The sequence below is a fragment of the Perca flavescens genome, chromosome 6, assembly GCF_004354835.1.
Source record: "Perca flavescens isolate YP-PL-M2 chromosome 6, PFLA_1.0, whole genome shotgun sequence".
In the NCBI taxonomy this organism is placed as follows: domain Eukaryota; kingdom Metazoa; phylum Chordata; class Actinopteri; order Perciformes; family Percidae; genus Perca; species Perca flavescens.
In genome coordinates this window covers 21,784,586-21,801,814 of record NC_041336.1, presented here as the reverse complement: position 1 = coordinate 21,801,814, position 17,229 = coordinate 21,784,586, and the positions used below count along the sequence as shown (strand labels likewise).

At 42.8% G+C, this 17,229-nt stretch overlaps 2 protein-coding genes across 3 annotated transcripts; both read right to left on the bottom strand.

Moving 5' to 3' along the window:
* Positions 1-257: 257 nt before the first annotated feature.
* cyp21a2 (cytochrome P450, family 21, subfamily A, polypeptide 2) lies at positions 258-4,939 on the bottom strand. Of its 2 annotated transcripts, none has more exons than XM_028581184.1 (12): positions 4,795-4,939; positions 4,475-4,666; positions 4,272-4,361; positions 4,036-4,190; positions 3,784-3,879; positions 3,489-3,599; positions 3,301-3,387; positions 2,832-2,915; positions 2,589-2,702; positions 2,336-2,502; positions 781-884; positions 258-703 (listed from the first exon to the last, which is right to left on the bottom strand). In XM_028581184.1, the coding sequence occupies exons 1-12, from the start codon at positions 4,925-4,927 to the stop codon at positions 447-449; spliced, it is 1,590 nt and encodes a 529-aa protein (XP_028436985.1). In that variant the 5' UTR covers positions 4,928-4,939; the 3' UTR covers positions 258-446. The 2 variants fall into 2 exon arrangements, with proteins under 2 accessions (XP_028436985.1, XP_028436986.1); XM_028581185.1 differs by having other exon boundaries at positions 4,807-4,939.
* Positions 4,940-5,679: 740 nt separating this feature from the next.
* tnxba (tenascin XBa) lies at positions 5,680-10,099 on the bottom strand. The gene is made up of 14 exons (XM_028580784.1): positions 9,979-10,099; positions 9,751-9,882; positions 8,438-9,652; positions 8,191-8,313; positions 7,919-8,062; positions 7,699-7,818; positions 7,281-7,436; positions 7,057-7,166; positions 6,830-6,962; positions 6,583-6,734; positions 6,393-6,489; positions 6,139-6,300; positions 5,884-6,047; positions 5,680-5,778 (listed from the first exon to the last, which is right to left on the bottom strand). Exons 1-14 carry the CDS (start codon positions 10,097-10,099, stop codon positions 5,680-5,682), a joined length of 2,928 nt encoding a protein of 975 aa, XP_028436585.1.
* Positions 10,100-17,229: the final 7,130 nt, after the last annotated feature.

Genomic DNA, 17,229 nt, shown 5'->3' with positions numbered 1-17,229 from the left:
TAAGCTCCAGCTGACCAGTGTTTATTTGTTTAAACTTTCCTTCTGATGGCTACTCACTTCTTGTTTCCATATGATCACCTGATTGATCACTCTTGTAATCATCTTTGATTGTGGGAAATTTGAAATACATGCGCTTCTCCAGTCCAAAGATATCAGCAAAAGTTGGTTTTCTAAGGTCAGTTTTTCACTTCACCAGGTCCCACCCATATTTTATAGCTTTTATACACTAGAGATGACACAACTCCTTTAGGTCTGGCCTGGGTTTAGACATCTTTTTAATCAGGATATCCAACTACAGCCAAATAGAAGTATTGATGAGAAACATACACACAAAGGTTCTGTAAATATATTTTTTACATGTCAAAGTAAAAAAAAAAAAAGAAATCATTGTTTGCACACAAATGCACTACGTTTAAGCAACGTGTAAGCAGTACACCCGCCGTAGTTCAGGGATTGGACTCAGGTCTTGGACATGCTATAACTGTGTAGGACTTGACCTTGAGTACAACACTAGCAACTCCTCTCAGGTCGGGCAGAGAGGCCTCGCTCTCAGGAGGAGAGATGAACTGGAAATCTCTCAGCAAATAGGCAGTGAACATAAAGAGCTCCATTTTGGCGACAGACTCCCCCAGGCAGAGCCGAGCCCCCCCTCCAAAAGGGATCAAGGCACGGGTGGAGCCCCCTCCTCCTTCCAGAAAGCGCTCTGAAAGAGAGAGGGAGTAGCTACTTTATTTGAGATCTGCTGAGCCAAGTGAAAAGAATGCAGTAGACTACCAATACCTGGTTTGAAGCTGTATGGGTCAGTCCAAACTGCAGGATCATGGTGAGCTCCAAAAAGATTAGGAATGATGACTGTGTTCTTAGGGATGGAGTAACCTGCAATACTAAACATGCGAGGGGTTATACATTTGTTTAAAATGTCCGAAGCAGAACAACACAAAATGTGTGTACATCCATACTAGTGGTCTTAGTGTAGACATGCTGACTAATAACCAACAGAACCCATGTACCGTATTTTCCGCACTATAAGGCGCACCGTATTATAAGGCGCACCTTCAATTAACGGCCTATTTTAGAACTTTTTTCATATATAGGGCGCAACGGATTATAAGGCGCATAGAATAGAAGATACTGCAGTCAAACGTTTGACTGGGGTTGCGTTATACATCCACTAGATGGAGCTGTGCTAAAGGGAATGTCAACAGAACAGTCAGACAAAGTCAAACTTTATTAAGCGTTCTGACAACTCCGTTCACTCCCATGGTAACGTTGTTAATGTTAATGAATGTCATGCCCATATTGCATATCAATCGAATTGTCTGCTCATTGGCTAAAAAGATAGTCGGGTCTTATAGCATTTAAATCTAAGTGGTCCTGAATTGTTTTATTTTCTGTTACTTTGTAACAGTTGTGTAACTGCTCTAAATCATCTTATGCTTTGTATGTGGGCTTAAATTAATCATTAGAGGCTAAGCTTTCAATTGGTGTGTCGCATGGCTGTATATTTTGAAGATTTAATGCTTTAAAGTTATAAAAACGCGAATGAGTGGAAGTTTAATCGAGGTTACAGCGACGCTGTGTCCCGTCAACGTGACAGTGATCCTTGAGAGGTTGATCCATATATAAGGCGCTCCGGATTATAAGGCGCACTGTCGTTTTTAGAGAAAATTAAAGGCTTTTAAGTGCGCCTTATAGTGCAGAAAATACGGTACTGTATTTTAATATAGCAACTGAACTTGTATTAGTGCTGCTCGATTATGGAAAAAATCATTATCACGATTATTTTGGTCAATATTAAAATCATGATTATTTAACACAATTACTCATTGACTTTTGGAAAGATGTTGCAATTACTGAATTGAAAAAACAGTTAAACTAGTCAACAGTGAAAACACTGAACTTGAACTGTGAAATTTTCCTTATTACTTTTTTGTTGTGTTTTTTCAGAACACAAGACAAAATAAGAGTTTACTTGCAAAACATAATGTGCAAAATAATAATTTTTCTTGATAACTCTGCTTTTGTGATTGTTAGGAGCCGAAATCGTAATTAAAAATGTGATTAATTGCATGGCCCCTAACTTATATAACCACTATATAGTATTTTGTTGCAGATCTGGGTGTAGATAAACACTTCTGCACATCTTCTACATGAAATCAACACATTTAGACACATTTGGTGCTTTCTAGTTATTATGTTGGTTTGTAGGAATCAAGCATTTTCTTATGCACAAGCACCATGGACTTAACATTGTTACGTAGTTAAATATCTCAATGGTCACTAATCTCGTCCTTTACACTCTTTCTTTATTGCTGCATGTTGTCACTCAGCTGACCTGCTGTCTCTGATGGCCCTGTGTGGCACCGCCAACGGGGCAACTGGCCTGAGTCTGAGCACCTCATTGATCAGAGAGCACAGAACAGGAAGTCTATGTCTGTCACTGTACTTGGGGTATCGTCCCTCTAGTACTGTACACAGCTCCACATACACTTTGGTCTGCACCTGAAGATTAAAGGAAGGGAGAAGTGAGACACTGATAAACGTCAGGGTGTGTGACTATAGTGTTTTATGGAAATGATATGCCCTGCCTCTGGTCTGTGCAAGAGGAAGGCCACAGTCCAGTTCAGCCAGGCTGCAGTGGTCTCAGTTCCCCCGATGAGAAGGTCCACAGTGGCCATGTGAACATGAATATCTGTCAGGAGCTGAAGACATGTCATTTAGTACACCAGTACTATTTACATTATACTAAATTTACAATCTTGAATGAAATTAGGTTGATACATTTCAAATGGATCTCCCTTGGCATTTACTGTTCTATGTACAGTACTTACCACTCCATGTTCTGTGTTCCGATGTTTGTCAAGGCCCTGGAGGAGAGATCCTGTGATGGCATCCTCATGTTTTTTGTATTGTGACTGCACAGACAACAAAGCAACAGCTGATTAAAATCAACATAGTAGGAAATAACACAGCTGGGATTTACCACCGATTCTGGGTGCATACATAAAGAAAATGAACTTGGATTTGAAAAGTTGTCTGCTGTGAATGTATTTGAGATGATTTCTCATGTTTGCTCTCTCCTCAGCTCTATACATACATATCTAAGCAGAATAAATTGTTTTTCCTATCAGTCTTTGGTTGAAAACAATAACAATTTATGATCGTGGCTGCTTGATTTGCCTTGTGAGATTTTTACATTTCACACCAAGTCTAGTTTCTTTTTTGCCTGTGATCTCAGCAGTTTAGCATAATAAGACCTCCCTTTGTACATATCTGTGCTTTTCAACCTTTTTCACTAACCTTGTAATTGTTGAGATGTTTTCTTATTATTTCATCTCTCTTGGCCACCTCTTTCAGGAGACGTGCAAACACAGGATTGGGTAATTTCTTTGAGAGAGGAAATGACACATCATGTTTGAAATCTCTTTCATAAGATGTTTGTTAGTCTTTCCTGTGATCTATGCTGGAGATAGTGAATATTTACTGACTCTGAGCAGTGGGAAGGAGTCCAGAGCAGAAATCCAGGAGGAGCCCCACAGAGCAACGATTTCATTTAGACAGCTGTGCAACTGCTGCAACTCCAAAGAACTCTTATCGTACTAGAAAACATATTTATATTTTAACATATCTTATCAATTTACCTGCTGTGGTGACCTTGTTTCCAACATAAACCAGCGACCAAGCACTGGCCTACCACAGTTGTTTATTGATGAAAAGCAGATTTTGCAATCCATCTCCGACACTCTGAGGTACAAACTGAGCTGTGGGAGGAAGGCTACTTACTTCTTTTCCAAAAGCCAAAGTGGTAATGACATTACTGGCTGCCACTGTGAAATCCTCCGAAAGATCTACAGCACTGCCTTGATAGTCCATCAAAACCTGAAATGGTGAACAAACCATGCTTTATCTTTTTGTGTGACCACTCCTGAACTATTGCTGTCTGGATCTCTGCTATCACATTATAGGCCATTATGTTTTTAAGATAAGGCACTATATAATCCACCGGTGTACAGTTGGTTCTCTTGTGTGCTGTACCTCTCTCAGATGCAGTGCCTGTCTCTCAATCACATCATGCAATGATTTCTGGCAGCAACGCTGCAAAGCACTGTGGACGAGACGACGATGTGCCCTCCACTCCTCATTATAGTCCCCCAGAGAGATGGTGTGCCCTCCCCCAGACACAATATCACCTGATGCAAGTCAGGAGCGGTCATAAAGACATACAATAATTATGCATACTATTGTTGCAAAAAGAAGTTTGTCTTGTTTACCTGTGTATGAAACTGGTCTCCCAGCAAAGTCTGACCATTTTTTCACCAGTGCTTCTCTGATGAATTCACTACTATTAAGTACCACCATGGCTGAAAACACAACAACAGAGTTTTGTACTGTCTACAAAAAAATTTCTTTTGAAATGCTGCTTGTCAGCACGGGATATGATACAAAATCCATAAATCTGAAATGGGATGATTACTTGTTTTTCCACATTTCAGGCGGTAGATGTTTCCATACCGCTGTGCCAGATTGGTCAGGTGAATTGGCAGATGATCATGTGTCAGCTCCATCATATTGCCTATGAGGAAGAAGCTGGGAGGACCTGGGAGGGAAGGAGAGGAGGAGCGGGGAAGGAACTGATAGAGATACTGCAGCAGTCCAGATTCAACTACTGGATGAAGGAGTTAAGAAAGACAAAGGTAAAATGGAGAGAATGAACACTATTAATAGAAATCCATTAGATCAAGTAATGTCCCATTCAGTAATCACAAATTTTCATTACAACCAGCATATATTTACCTGTAGACTTACTTCCCTTGCAGTCCTTCTGCACAGATTTGTCTCTCTGACCAGAAATGCAAATCAGTACCATCAGCAGCAGCACAACTAGGAACACAGCTCCCACAGTGATCACTGATATTCCTGTTGCCATTTTGTGTCTTCTTGCTGGTGTCCACCTTCTGAAAGGTGGTCAGCATACTGCTTGCGCCATTTATAGTCTCCTAATCAGTCTCTTAGCCCATCCGCTTGATACAATGTTGGTGTTTTCACTAAAATCAAGGACATCTAAACATTTTGTAGGTCAACATATCTGATAATGAGATGAATGCAACTTGTGTAACAACAGACAGAGTGATAAACATGCCCAGGACTTGCTGAAGGGTATGATAACACACACAGTCAGTCATGCTGGCATTTGTTTATCTTGTAGCGCAGGGAATGAAGAAACTGTGTTCCATCAAAGGCTTTGGGTGTTTTAATTCACTGTTACAAAACCCCCAAAAAACACACACTTCAGACTCACATTAGCCACATTTATTCCAATGGAGTGAGACAGTGCATATTCAATTACAGTAGTAGTGTGGTGGCATACCATGATGGTGCCCAAAAAGGTATTAGAGTCAACTGTTGAAATGGACAGGTCAGGCAGAACAGTAGGACAGGATACAAAAAAGTTGCAATAAAACATTTCTCCCCTCTTTTGGTATATTTCCAGAAAAAAACAGATCAGGAAAAATAAGTTGCACATTGAATTAAAAGTGCTGATAGCTGTTAAGAGCTATCAAAACCACTGTACATGCAATTTCAGTTGGAAAAAGTGACATGCAGCAACTGTGAGATCCTCTGTCTTCTGGATTTCTGGAACTTTAAATCTCTGCCAGATGTATGACGACTGATGTATCGTTAGCCGTGAGTTGCAGGAGAGAACCTGGACGGTCTGAACTTCATCTCAGCAAAGGGAATGGAGGAGTCTTTACCTTTCCAGTCTATCCAGACTATTCCCTATCGGAACAGAAACGTAAAAGTGATGATATTTGGTTAGCGTGCTGTATCATAGAAGATAAAGTGTTTAATGCTCATTTGTCCAGGTAGATAGTGGAATTGTACCTGATTATTACTGTTGATGCCATAAAGACCGTTGAGGTTGGTCTTGTAGCAGTTCTTGTACCACCAGCCTCCCATGTAAGCCTTGGCACAGTGGATCCCCAAAGGATCAGAGTCCTTGTCCCGGGTTGAGAATGGGCGTCCATTATGGTACCTCATCGAGTCGCCTGACAGAGAAATAGTGACATTGAGGTATAAATTGTCAGGCATTTGCAATATAATATAGTATACACTGCACATGCTCAGTAAAGTTTTCACCTGCAGTTCCAGTGAAGCCAGACACTGTGAGAGTATAGTGCTTGTCCACTGAATCAATGGAGAAGTTGGTGTAGTGAGCGTAAGCGGTGTCGTTTCCAGATCGCATATCCACTCTCAGACTCACAGGGCCGGCACTAGTCAGGTTGTGAAGAAGCTCATTTCCTAATAGATGATGGAGATGCAGAGTGAACAGTTGAGCAAATTATTTATATTTGTATGCATATGTGATGATAATAAGAATGCTTCAACTGTACCGAGCCAGAAATCTTCGCTGAGGTTTCCAAAGCCGGCGCTGTATTCACTCCAGGTTCTGTAGAAATCTGTCTTTCCGTTCATCCTCCTCTGGAACACCTAAAAACACACAACAGATTGTTGCCTATTAAATTAACCCAATAATTCATTTTTTTCAGTGCAAGGTTTTCAGATGACAGCAGTTTGTCTCACCGTCCAGCCACCTCCATCCGTCTCCATGTCACAGTAGACTCTGGCTGCTCCCCCCTCTTTTCCCTGTGGGTAGATATCCACCTCTCCTGACTGCAGAGCTCCGTTCAGCAGCTCCTGAGAGCACTCGGTAGGGAAGGGGAAACGCAGTTGGCCTTAGAGATAAAAAAAAGAAAGAATAATTTAGTTGTTAAAAAGTATCTGTAGGACAGATAAATGAGCAGGGACCTCATTACAAAGAATACATCACCTGTGATGAATTCTGTGGTGACAACAGACGTGTATTGCCCGTCTCTCTCGCCTTGAACCAGAACAATATAACGTGACATTGGCAACAGCCCTGTCAGCTTATACTCTGTGATGGATTGGTCCAGGATCACCTCCTAGTGTTTACACAGACAAGCACACAAAGTTAGGCAATTGTTGGAGCTCTCTTTGTACTGTACGTATGTGCCAATGATGAGGAATATTATTCACCTTTGTCTCTTCTCCTGCCACGTGGTAGATCAGTCTGTAGCTGTTATAAACAATGGTAGTTTTCCATGCTATCACTGCAGAGCGAGTACCCACCTCGCTGGCTTTAACCACTGAGAGAGACAAAGTTATATTTAGTTCACGCACGTTTAACACACAAGCTCTGTCTGTCTACTTTAGCAAGTAAACAAACCTCATCTAACTTCCTTTCCCCCCTCTCTTCTCACCATTAGCAGTAGAAAATGTAGTTGAGATGGCCATGCTCTGCAGACTGTCCTTCTGGCTCAGGACTTTGACTGTGTACAGGGTGCCTCTCTGCAGGCCTCTCAGCTGGTGCTCTACTGAGTTTCCAGACAGCATCACTGTCACTGTCACATTAGGAGCTGTGGCAAGAAGGATAATTTATAGCACATAGCTTAGTCATGGGGTAAAGGTATTTTTGCATTTTAAGAATATTTTTTGGGCATTTTCCATTTTATTAGTGCAGATAGAGATGAAAGAGGGGGCCCAGGTGGGGATGTGACACACAGCAAAGGGCCGGAGGTCAGATTCAAACTCGAGCCGCTGCCAAGGCCTACATGGGGCACACTCTCTACCGGGTGAGCTAGAGGTTGCCCGTCACTGGGGTAAAGTTGCCACACTCACTCTTGGAGGACTCATAGCTGATGATGAAGCGGTCTACTTTCCCCAGACTGGGTGTCCATTGCAGCACAGCTCTGGTATCTGTCACATTGACAACTTGCAGATGTGTTGGAGGGGCGGGCACTGCAATCAGGAGACAATCCGTGTGTTTATTGGTGTTTTGTTTTACATGTTAAGACAAAGAATTTGCTGTACATAACAGTAAGCTTATCTAACTGTGTACCTGTGGTGATAAGAGATGTGAGAGTGTCACTCTGGGCTCTGCCTTGTGTAGAAGTTAGAGTGATAATGTAGGTGGATCCAGCAGAGAGCTTGGACAGAACCACATGAGATTGCTGAGACTCCACGGTCACAAAACGGCTCTCCCCTAATAGGATGATACATCACAAATATCACACTGAAACAATTAACACTAAAAAAAAACCAATGGCATATAGATACTTAGCAATGGGATTTTGACCTGAGCTGCAGTATAAAGGCAGGCCTTTGACAAACCTGTGACGATGTTGGTGTACTTGACCCTGAAGCCTGAGAATGCGGTCTTTGGTTTGGACCAAGAAACAGTGAAAGAAGACTCTGTTACATTGCTGAAAACCATCTCTGTGGCTGGCTCAGGACCTGGTGAAAGAAAACAAGGGTCATTTTATTCACATTTTGCTGCTACCAGTAGGCTACTGATCCTGTCCCTGGTAGAAGTGGAAGAGTTATGCTTCAATGAAAAATGTAGTACAACTGTATTAACCTGTAACTGCAGTTGCTCTATGAATCTTTGATCTCCTCTCAGCTGCAGTGCCATACACATGCAGGACATAGCCTGTGTTTGCCCGAAGGTTACTGAACTCCACAGAGCGTACGCTGCCAGGGACCACCATAGAGATCCTCTTTGTTTCTGATTTGCCCCGAGATCCAACAGCTTTACCGGAGGCGGCAGTTGTGTTTGTGCTCTTGCTCTGTACCTGGACTTCAGTTGCATTCTTAGCTGCGGTGGCCTTGTCTCCTTCAAGAGCTTCCTCTTCAAACTCCTCGTGGTCGTCTTCGTCACCCTCCTTCCGGGGTTCTCTTCTGATCACTGTGAAGTTCTTAAACATCCCTTGCGGCGCTGACCATGTGACAGTGAAGCTGTAGGAGGAGACATTCACAACCTTTACAGAACCTAATCCAGATCCTCCCGTCCTCTTTGGGCTCCCAGAGCTATGGATAGTTGTTTTATTCAGCAGAGCTCGAGTCTCGTCCGACGTTGCTGCAACGGTTGAATTAACTAGATACTGACTCTTCTGTGTAACCTTCTCTTTTCCAATTTTGCCAGCTTCAGTGTTTTTGTTGTCAACAGATTGCACATCTGTAGTGTCTACTTTGACCTTCTTGATGCGTTTATGTCTAGATGATTGAGTAACATTCTTGTCAGTAAGTGTGGACTGCTCCAATGTCTCCTTCCCTGTTCTGGTTTTGTTTATTCCCGCAACCTTGGTCAGAATGGTCACAATTTTAGCCGTGCCATTAGATTTCTTCACATTACTGTGGGTTACATTGGTTTGAGGTTCATCTTTGAGTTGGTCAGATTTAGGATGTGTTCTACTGACAGTTCCTTCCTTAAGCTTTGAGATCAGGACTGTTGTTTTGCCTTTGCGGGCCTCTTCCTGCTTTCTTCCCTCATGTTTCAAGAGAACTTGACCAACAGTTGGGCGACTGGTCTTTGTGGTACTTGAAGAGTCTTTAATAGTGCTTTTTTTTACTGAGGCTTCTTGTTTTGCTTGTGTTTTAACAAGACCTGCTTTAGCATTAGTAGCCACTTTGGGTTTAGTGTCAGTCTCTTTGGCTTCAGACCCCTTCTTCTGCTCTTTCTTCTGGAAGAGTGTGTGCTCTACTCTGGTGGTTTTCTCCTGCATATTTTCCTTGTCTTTGTTCACCTGCAGGGTAACTGTTTCCACGGCTACCTTGACTTTTCCCTTGGCGGCTTCTGAAATTTGCAGAGTAGAGGTTACAAGCAAAGCATGAATGTGCGAAAATATGTGTCTCCAATGCTACCATATCCAAATAATGCAGACTCTCACTTACTTTTATTACACTCAGCTCCTTGCGCACACTTACTGCAGTCTGGACCCATGAATCCCTGTTGGCAGATACATTTTCCCTTCTCACATTCCCCATTGCCACTACAGTCATTTGGACAATTTGCAGAACATGGACCTGGGTAGCAAGAAGAATAACCAACATTCCTAAATCCACATCTCTAATTGAGTTGTGTCAAATATAATAATCTGGTGAATATGACAGAATACATACATTTTTCTTTAATAGAGGACATCTCTCTTTCCAGTCGGGCCACGCGTCCTTTCAATGCAGACATCTCAGCTTCACATCCCCCGGTGCAGCCACCAGGCAACAAGCTGATCTTATGCGTCATCACCAGAGGAGCGCCAGGCTTCAGCTTAAGCTCCTGCTCATTGGAATTGCTAGAGTCACAGCCATCGCTGATAACCACCTTGATTGGTTGTGCAAGGGCAGGCTTTTCTTTTGTGGTGGTGGCGGTGGGAGCTTTGATTACAGCGCTCTGATTGGGAGAGGACGTGACCTTCTCTTTGTCGGCTGCAGAGCCTCCGGCTGAAGCAGCCTTTGCTGGTGTTGACAGAGCAGTTTGAACTACTGTGGGGGCAGCCTTGTCTTTGGTGGAGGGGGATTTAGCTACAACAGTCTGATTGACGGAGGCTGTGGGCTTGTTTTTGATGGTTTTAGCGCCACTGGTGGGAGCAGACTTTGGGGATGTTGACTGAACATTTTGAGCTACAGTGAGGGCAGGCTTGTCTTTAGTAGCCTTGACTTCACTAACTGTAGAAGCCTTTACTGCCAGAGTGGAGAAAACGGTCTGATTGACTGTGTTTGGCTTTAGGGTTGGGCGAACGGTCTGTTTGGCGAGAGTAGCAGTGGTTTTTGGTTTTGACAGGGTGAAAACGGGATTCGGTTTGGTGGCGTCGCTTCCTGTGGAGTTTCTCCTCTCATTGGTTGGGGATTGAAAGGAGGGACATGGGGTGAGAAGGAGGAGAAGTCCTAGAATAAACAGCATTTTGAGCCAGCAGCAGTAGCCAGAGATGGTATTGCCTTTGGATCTGTCTGAATGTTACTGTCAAATTATGAACTATTTCCTCTTTATTTCTGTGACCACTTGCAAAGGGGAGTATGTTAGGTCTCTCCTAGAAATGAAAGAAAATGAAAAAGCTGAGTTATAACTTAGTTTAATGCATGACATTTAATGCCAATTCATTTTACAACTTTTTTTTTTATCCCAAGAAAGGCTTTGCTGAGCATACATACAATTTTTCAGCCAGCCTAACATTCACAGAGTTCCTATTCACACTTTGATGCTCTATTGTACAACCTTCTACTGACTATTAAGACGCTACATTTAGAGCAATTTCAGGTTTTGTGCCTTGCTCAAAAAGTAACCTGACAACAATATCTAAAGCAAGGTACAGCAATACTTACTTTTTCCATTCTGTTTTAAAAACTCATTTTGTTAACCTTTTAGAATATTGTCTTGTCGAATTTCTAGGCTACAGGTTCTCTTAAGGTTATATGCTGTGATTTGACATTTGAGAAGGTTCACTAAGCAAAATTATGCACAATGGACTGATGCATAAGAGCATATATAAATATTTCTAAGATACGTTTTTGCATGTGACTACACATCTGTTTCTTGAACTTTCTTAATCCAATTTTCCCAGAGCACCAGTGCAAGATGTTGGAAACAAATGGTATCATGAAATAAAAAGTACAAAATTGACATATCAAACTAAACAAAATGTTCATGAAAAATTATATTATAAACTCTTTTTTTAAACTGTCTACTGTTACAAGTGAAGAAAAAACTTTATATAGGTTAAATAATTGAAACAGTGTTTGAATCAGCCATACTAGGTAATTCAATGGCTTGCCAAACCAAATAGAAATCTAAATTAGCTGATTTTGAACAGGAAGGAAGAAGGTGACTTGGTAGAGACTATGCAGAGAGGTAACAGAGAGTCACTGTATAGAACTGTTGGACACTGTACGTCTTTCACTATACAGAAAGTTACATAATCCGCTACTGCCACAACTCAGAAAACCACTAAAAGAAATATGACCAGCCTTGGCTTTACAACTGCAGAAAATCAAATAAATCATGCAGCATGTAAACAAATTAGGATGCTTTGCTACACAGCAAGCCATTTTTAAATGTAGCATTGGAGTAAATGAATTAACTGCCTAATTGGCAGTATTAACTGAATTAATAGGCACTTTTTTACTTAAATAAAATATAAATTGTCATACTAGCACAGTATTCATTTTGATATAATGAAAGGTAAATAAAAATAGGTATAACTATGCCACATTATGTGTGAACACTAAAAATGAATATGGCCTATCCTCACAAATAATAAATTAAGCTACACTATAAAGGCATTTTGATGTGAAGAAATATCATACATCAAAGTGGAGGATATGAATCCATTCATTCAAATGACAGCAGTTACCACTCTGATATGATAATATTAACAAAAATGAACTTACCAGAATAATGACTTAGCTCTTGGCTTTATCTCTTCCTTTGTGTTGCTCCCTCCATCTGACTGGAAAAGCTCACACAGACTTGCTGGATGTGATCTGGGAGGAAAGAAGTGAGAGAAAGGACCACCACTAGAAAGGAGGAGAGTGATAAAGTCTGCTCCTACTTAAGGACCCCCTCTCCCCTTTCCTCCACGCCTAGTGGTCCCACTCTCTCAACCACCATAGAAAATATTTGTATTGGACTTAAAAAAGAGTGGCTTTTTAAAAAACCTTTTTTACAGATATGTGCATCAAATATGATCAAATACCCTCTTGCATTTTGTAATGTTTCTATACATTTTCCTGCTAGATTAAACAATTTAACTTCAGTGATTCAATGATTTTTGGTTAACATGAATCATAAATCACTTTGAGTGCAACATTGTGTTATTTAATATATAATGTAATCAGACTTTTAGTGAAAATGCTGAAATTGCAGTTTTGCTCTGAAACTGTGTACAGCACATGCCTGGACATTTTATTTTGTTCTTTCATGTACTGTAACACAAAAATAGCATGCATGTTTCAGCTTTGCATGGCTGATGACAGTTATTCCAGTGTCTGCTGTACTGTATGCAACTTGACTTATGCCCAACATCGCGAACACCTAGACGCTTTGATTGAATAAAGCCCTGCTCTGAGAATCATGATTCAGCTGGAATACATAGCATAACACTGCAGGTATTCAGTGAAGTCTGTGGGGGAAAGGAACCTCTCCCTATATGAATTGGCTGTTTGTTGCAAGTGATGAGATGTAACTACGTGGGAGTTATGTAAGTGACCCAGGTATCCACCAGATTTAAGGAATGGTCTGTGAAGGCTCTAAATCTCTGACCAAATGGCCACCCACCATCCCACCATCCCACCTTTTGTTGACCACATGAAGACAAGTATATCAAGGGTCTGGAGCAAACAGTGCATAAGTGACATTTTACAGAAGAGCAAAAACTAAAGTTTATATCATTGGAGCTTTTTTATATATCCAAACATAAGAGCATATATAAATATTTCTAAGATACGTTTTTTTTATGTGACTACACATATCTGTTTTCTTTCTTAATCCAATTTTCCTTAAGCACCAGTGCAAGACATGAAAACAAATGGTATCGTGAAATTTTTTTTACAGAGCTGACATATCAAACTGAACATAATGTAAGATACTCTGACATCAAACATGATTACAAATTTTTTGAATTTTTTTTTGAATTTTCCTGTGTAGTCATATAAACAGACACAACAGACTGCAATTTCAATGTATTCACCCAATACAAGCCATAGTTCCAAAAAAGAAAATCCGCTCTAATAAACCTCTACACACCAAAAACTAACAGTTAAAATGTAATATCCAAGAAAAGTGACAAAAACATTCTGTTGCAGCAACTTCTAACAACACTAATATGTGTCTTGCCCATGTCTTTGAGAATACAAAGTGCTGAGTGAGATAAATACATTGTAGATGCTACAATGTACTAATGGTCACTCATCCTGCATGAGTCTAATGTGTGGTTATGGTATTGCCTAATCTATATATGATGAAATATATTTTTGCCATCAAATTATTTAGTCACTAAGACAGTAATCATGCAAAACCATTTTGCATGACAGCTGTGACCAATGCTGAAGAAATCTGTCTCTCATATTCTATTACTGTTACATGTACTCGCTCTATATATGTTACAGTGTGGGTATGTAAGAACCCTCACAGTAAAAAAAACATATTTACCAGTAGATATTTTAGTTGCAAATGTGTTGAGTTGGCACGTTTCTCTTGGCAAGTACACCATGTTCTGATACTGAAAGACAACTAACCTACAGTGCATCACTGCAGCATTGCAATGTAGTAGACAATACATTGATGAATAATGTAGTTATTATGGTTATTCCAGGTATTTGGAAATGTCAAATGAACCAACGTGACATCATGACTTCGTGTAAATATACACGCCACTTTCTAAAGCCAAGTGGCATGTTATCTGTACGCATTTTGAGCTATCCGCGTGTATGTCTACACCGTATACAGCGGACGGGTTGGGTTTAGGAAAAGAAGAAAGCGACGGTTGGGTTCAGGAAACCTGACACGGGGGACACGATCCCCGGTCTCCTGGGTGAAAGTCCTGTGTTGTTTGACCCATCCACCACCCCAACCATCCTCCCTACTCGCGACCGTAGTCGCTCTTAATGCTACGTCATCTTCTTATTACGAAACATGCTTCCCATTGAAACATTAGTTTAAAAACGTGGGAAATTTCGCTGGAAAAAAAAAAACTTTTCTTTTCTCAGGAGAATTTGGTGTAAATTGACACGCAATCGCAAGGTAATGTAAGTCAGTGGAGGCCAAATGGCATTGATCCATCCATCCATCCATCTTCGTCCGCTTATCCGGTATCGGGTCGCGGGGGGAGCAGCTCCAGCAGGGGACCCCAAACTTCCCTTTCCCGAGCAACATTAACCAGCTCCGACTGGGGATCCCGGCGTTCCCAGGCCAGGTTGCAGATATAATCCCTCCACCTAGTCCTGGGTCTTCCCGAGGCCTCCTCCCAGCTGGACGTGCCTGGAACACCTCCCTAGGGAGGCGCCCAGGGGCATCCTTACCAGATGCCCGAACCACCTCAACTGGCTCCTTTCGACGCGAAGGAGCAGCGGCTCTACTCCGAGCTCCTCACGGATGACTGAGCTTTTCACCCTATCTCTAAGGGAGACGCCAGCTACCCTCCTGATGAAACCCATTTCGGCCGCTTGTACCCTGGATCTCGTTCTTTCGGTCATGACCCAGCCTTCATGACCATAGGGGAGGGTAGGAACGAAAACTGACCGGTAGATCGAGAGCTTTGCCTTCTGGCTCAGCTCTCTTTTTGTCACAACGGTGCGATAGATTGAATGTAATACCACACCCGCTGCACCGATTCTCCGACCAATCTCCCGCTCCATTGTCCTCTCACTCGCGAACAAAACCCCAAGGTACTTGAACTTCTTCACTTGGGGTAAGGACTCATTCCCTACCTGGAGTAGGCTCCTCATCCCAACTGCTTCACACTCGGCTGCGAACCGATCCAGTGAGTGCTGAAGGTCACAGGCTGATGATGCCATCAGGACCACATCATCTGCAAAGAGCAGCGATGAGATCCCCAGTCCACCAAACCGCAACCCCTCCCCACCCCGACTACGCCTTGATATCCTGTCCATAAATGTTACAAACAGGATTGGTGACAAAGCGCAGCCCTGGCGGAGGCCAACCCTCACCTGAAACGAGTCCGACTTACTGCCGAGAACCCGGACACAGCTCTCACTTTGGTCGTACAGAGATTGGATGGCCCTAAGAAGAGACCCCCTCATCCCATACTCCCGCAGCACCTCCCACAGTATCTCCCGGGGGACCCGGTCATACGCCTTTTCCAGATCCACAAAACACATGTAGACCGGTTGGGCATACTCCCAGGCTCCCTCCAGGATCCTTGCGAGAGTGAAGAGCTGGTCCGTTGTTCCACGACCAGGACGGAATCCGTGTTGTTCCTCTTCAACCCGAGGTTCGACTATCGGCCGAACCCTCCTTTCCAGCACCTTGGAGTAGACTTTAACAGGGAGGCTGAGAAGTGTGATACCCCTGTAATTGGAACACACCCCGGTCTGCCACTCCTTTGGCACTGTCCCAGACTTCCACGCAATGTTGAAGAGGCGTGTCAACCAGGACAGCCCCTCCACACCCAGAGCCTTGAGCATTTCTGGACGGATCTCATCAATCCCAGGGGCTTTGCCACTGTGGAGTTGTTTGACTACATCAGTGACTTCCACCTGGGAAATTGACAATGATCCCCCATCATCCTCCAGCTCTGCCTCTAACATAGAGGGAGTATTAGTCTGATTCAGGAGTTTCTCAAAGTGCTCCTTCCACCGCCCTATTACCTCCTCAGTTGAGGTCAACAGTGTCCCATCCTTACTGTACACAGCTTGGATGGTTCCCCGCTTCCCCCTCCTGAGGTGGCGAACAGTTTTCCAGAAGCACCTTGGTGCCGACCGTAAGTCCTTCTCCATGTCTTCTCCAAACTTCTTCCACACCCGCTGCTTTGCCTCTTTCACGGCAGAGGCTGCAGCCCTTCGGGCCCTTCGGTACCCTGCAACCGCCTCCGGAGTCCTCTGGGATAACATATCCCGGAAAGACTCCTTCTTCAGTCGGACGGCTTTCCTGACCACCGGTGTCCACCACGGTGTTCGTGGGTTACCGCCCCTTGAGGCACCTAAGACCCTAAGACCACAGCTCCTCGCCGCAGCTTCAGCAAGGGAAACTTTGAACATTGTCCACTCGGGTTCAATGCCCCCAGCCTCCACAGGGATGCACGAAAAGCTCCGCCGGAGGTGTGAGTTGAAAGTCTGTCGGACAGGGGCCTCCTCCAGACGTTCCCAATTTACCTGCACTACCCGTTTGGGCTTACCAGGTCTGTCCAGAGTCTTCCCCCACCCCCTGACCCAACTCACCACCAGATGGTGATCAAGAAAATGTAGCAGGGAAAACTTTTTGTCAGCTGAAGTAACTGCTGTGTGTGTTCCCAGCGTGGTCTGGTCGGATCAGCCAAATTATTTCATGATCTTAACAAATATATGTCACACATTTGTGCTTGGGGAAAATACTGCTCGACCTAGTTTTTTTTTTTTTTTTTTTTTTTTTTTTTTTTTTTAAAGCTATAAAGGCATTTTATGATTTTATTATTTCTTCACCCGAGTGTCCAAAACATACGGCCTCAGATCAGATGAAACGATAATAAAATCGATCATTAACCTTTGGCCTAGGGTGCTCTGGCATTGATAAACACGCTAAAAAGCGATTATGCGTCTTGATAACGCGCCAAAATGACATACAAATTGGTGTGTCATACATATGCTACTTATTGAGATCAGTCTGAATGAACAGCGGATGTTGCACAGTGAGCCAGTCAGCACTATGAGACGGTACAGCACAGG

Bases quoted from the DNA above. Each gene is read 5' to 3' on its own strand.
- cyp21a2 (XM_028581184.1), bottom strand. From the start codon at position 4,927: ATGGCAACAGGAATATCAGTGATCACTGTGGGAGCTGTGTTCCTAGTT. The intron at 2,916-3,300 runs GTTAGTGAAAAA...TTGTCTGTGCAG, and splicing joins AACATCTCAACAATTACAAG to TCACAATACAAAAAACATGA. The intron at 2,503-2,588 runs GCAGGGCATATC...TTTAATCTTCAG, and splicing joins TCCTCTTGCACAGACCAGAG to GTGCAGACCAAAGTGTATGT.
- tnxba (XM_028580784.1), bottom strand. From the start codon at position 10,099: ATGACGCATAAGATCAGCTTGTTGCCTGGTGGCTGCACCGGGGGATGT. The intron at 9,883-9,978 runs GTATGTATTCTG...CTTGCTACCCAG, and splicing joins GTCCTCTATTAAAGAAAAAT to GTCCATGTTCTGCAAATTGT. The intron at 6,301-6,392 runs GTACAGTTGAAG...ATCATCTATTAG, and splicing joins CAGCGAAGATTTCTGGCTCG to GAAATGAGCTTCTTCACAAC.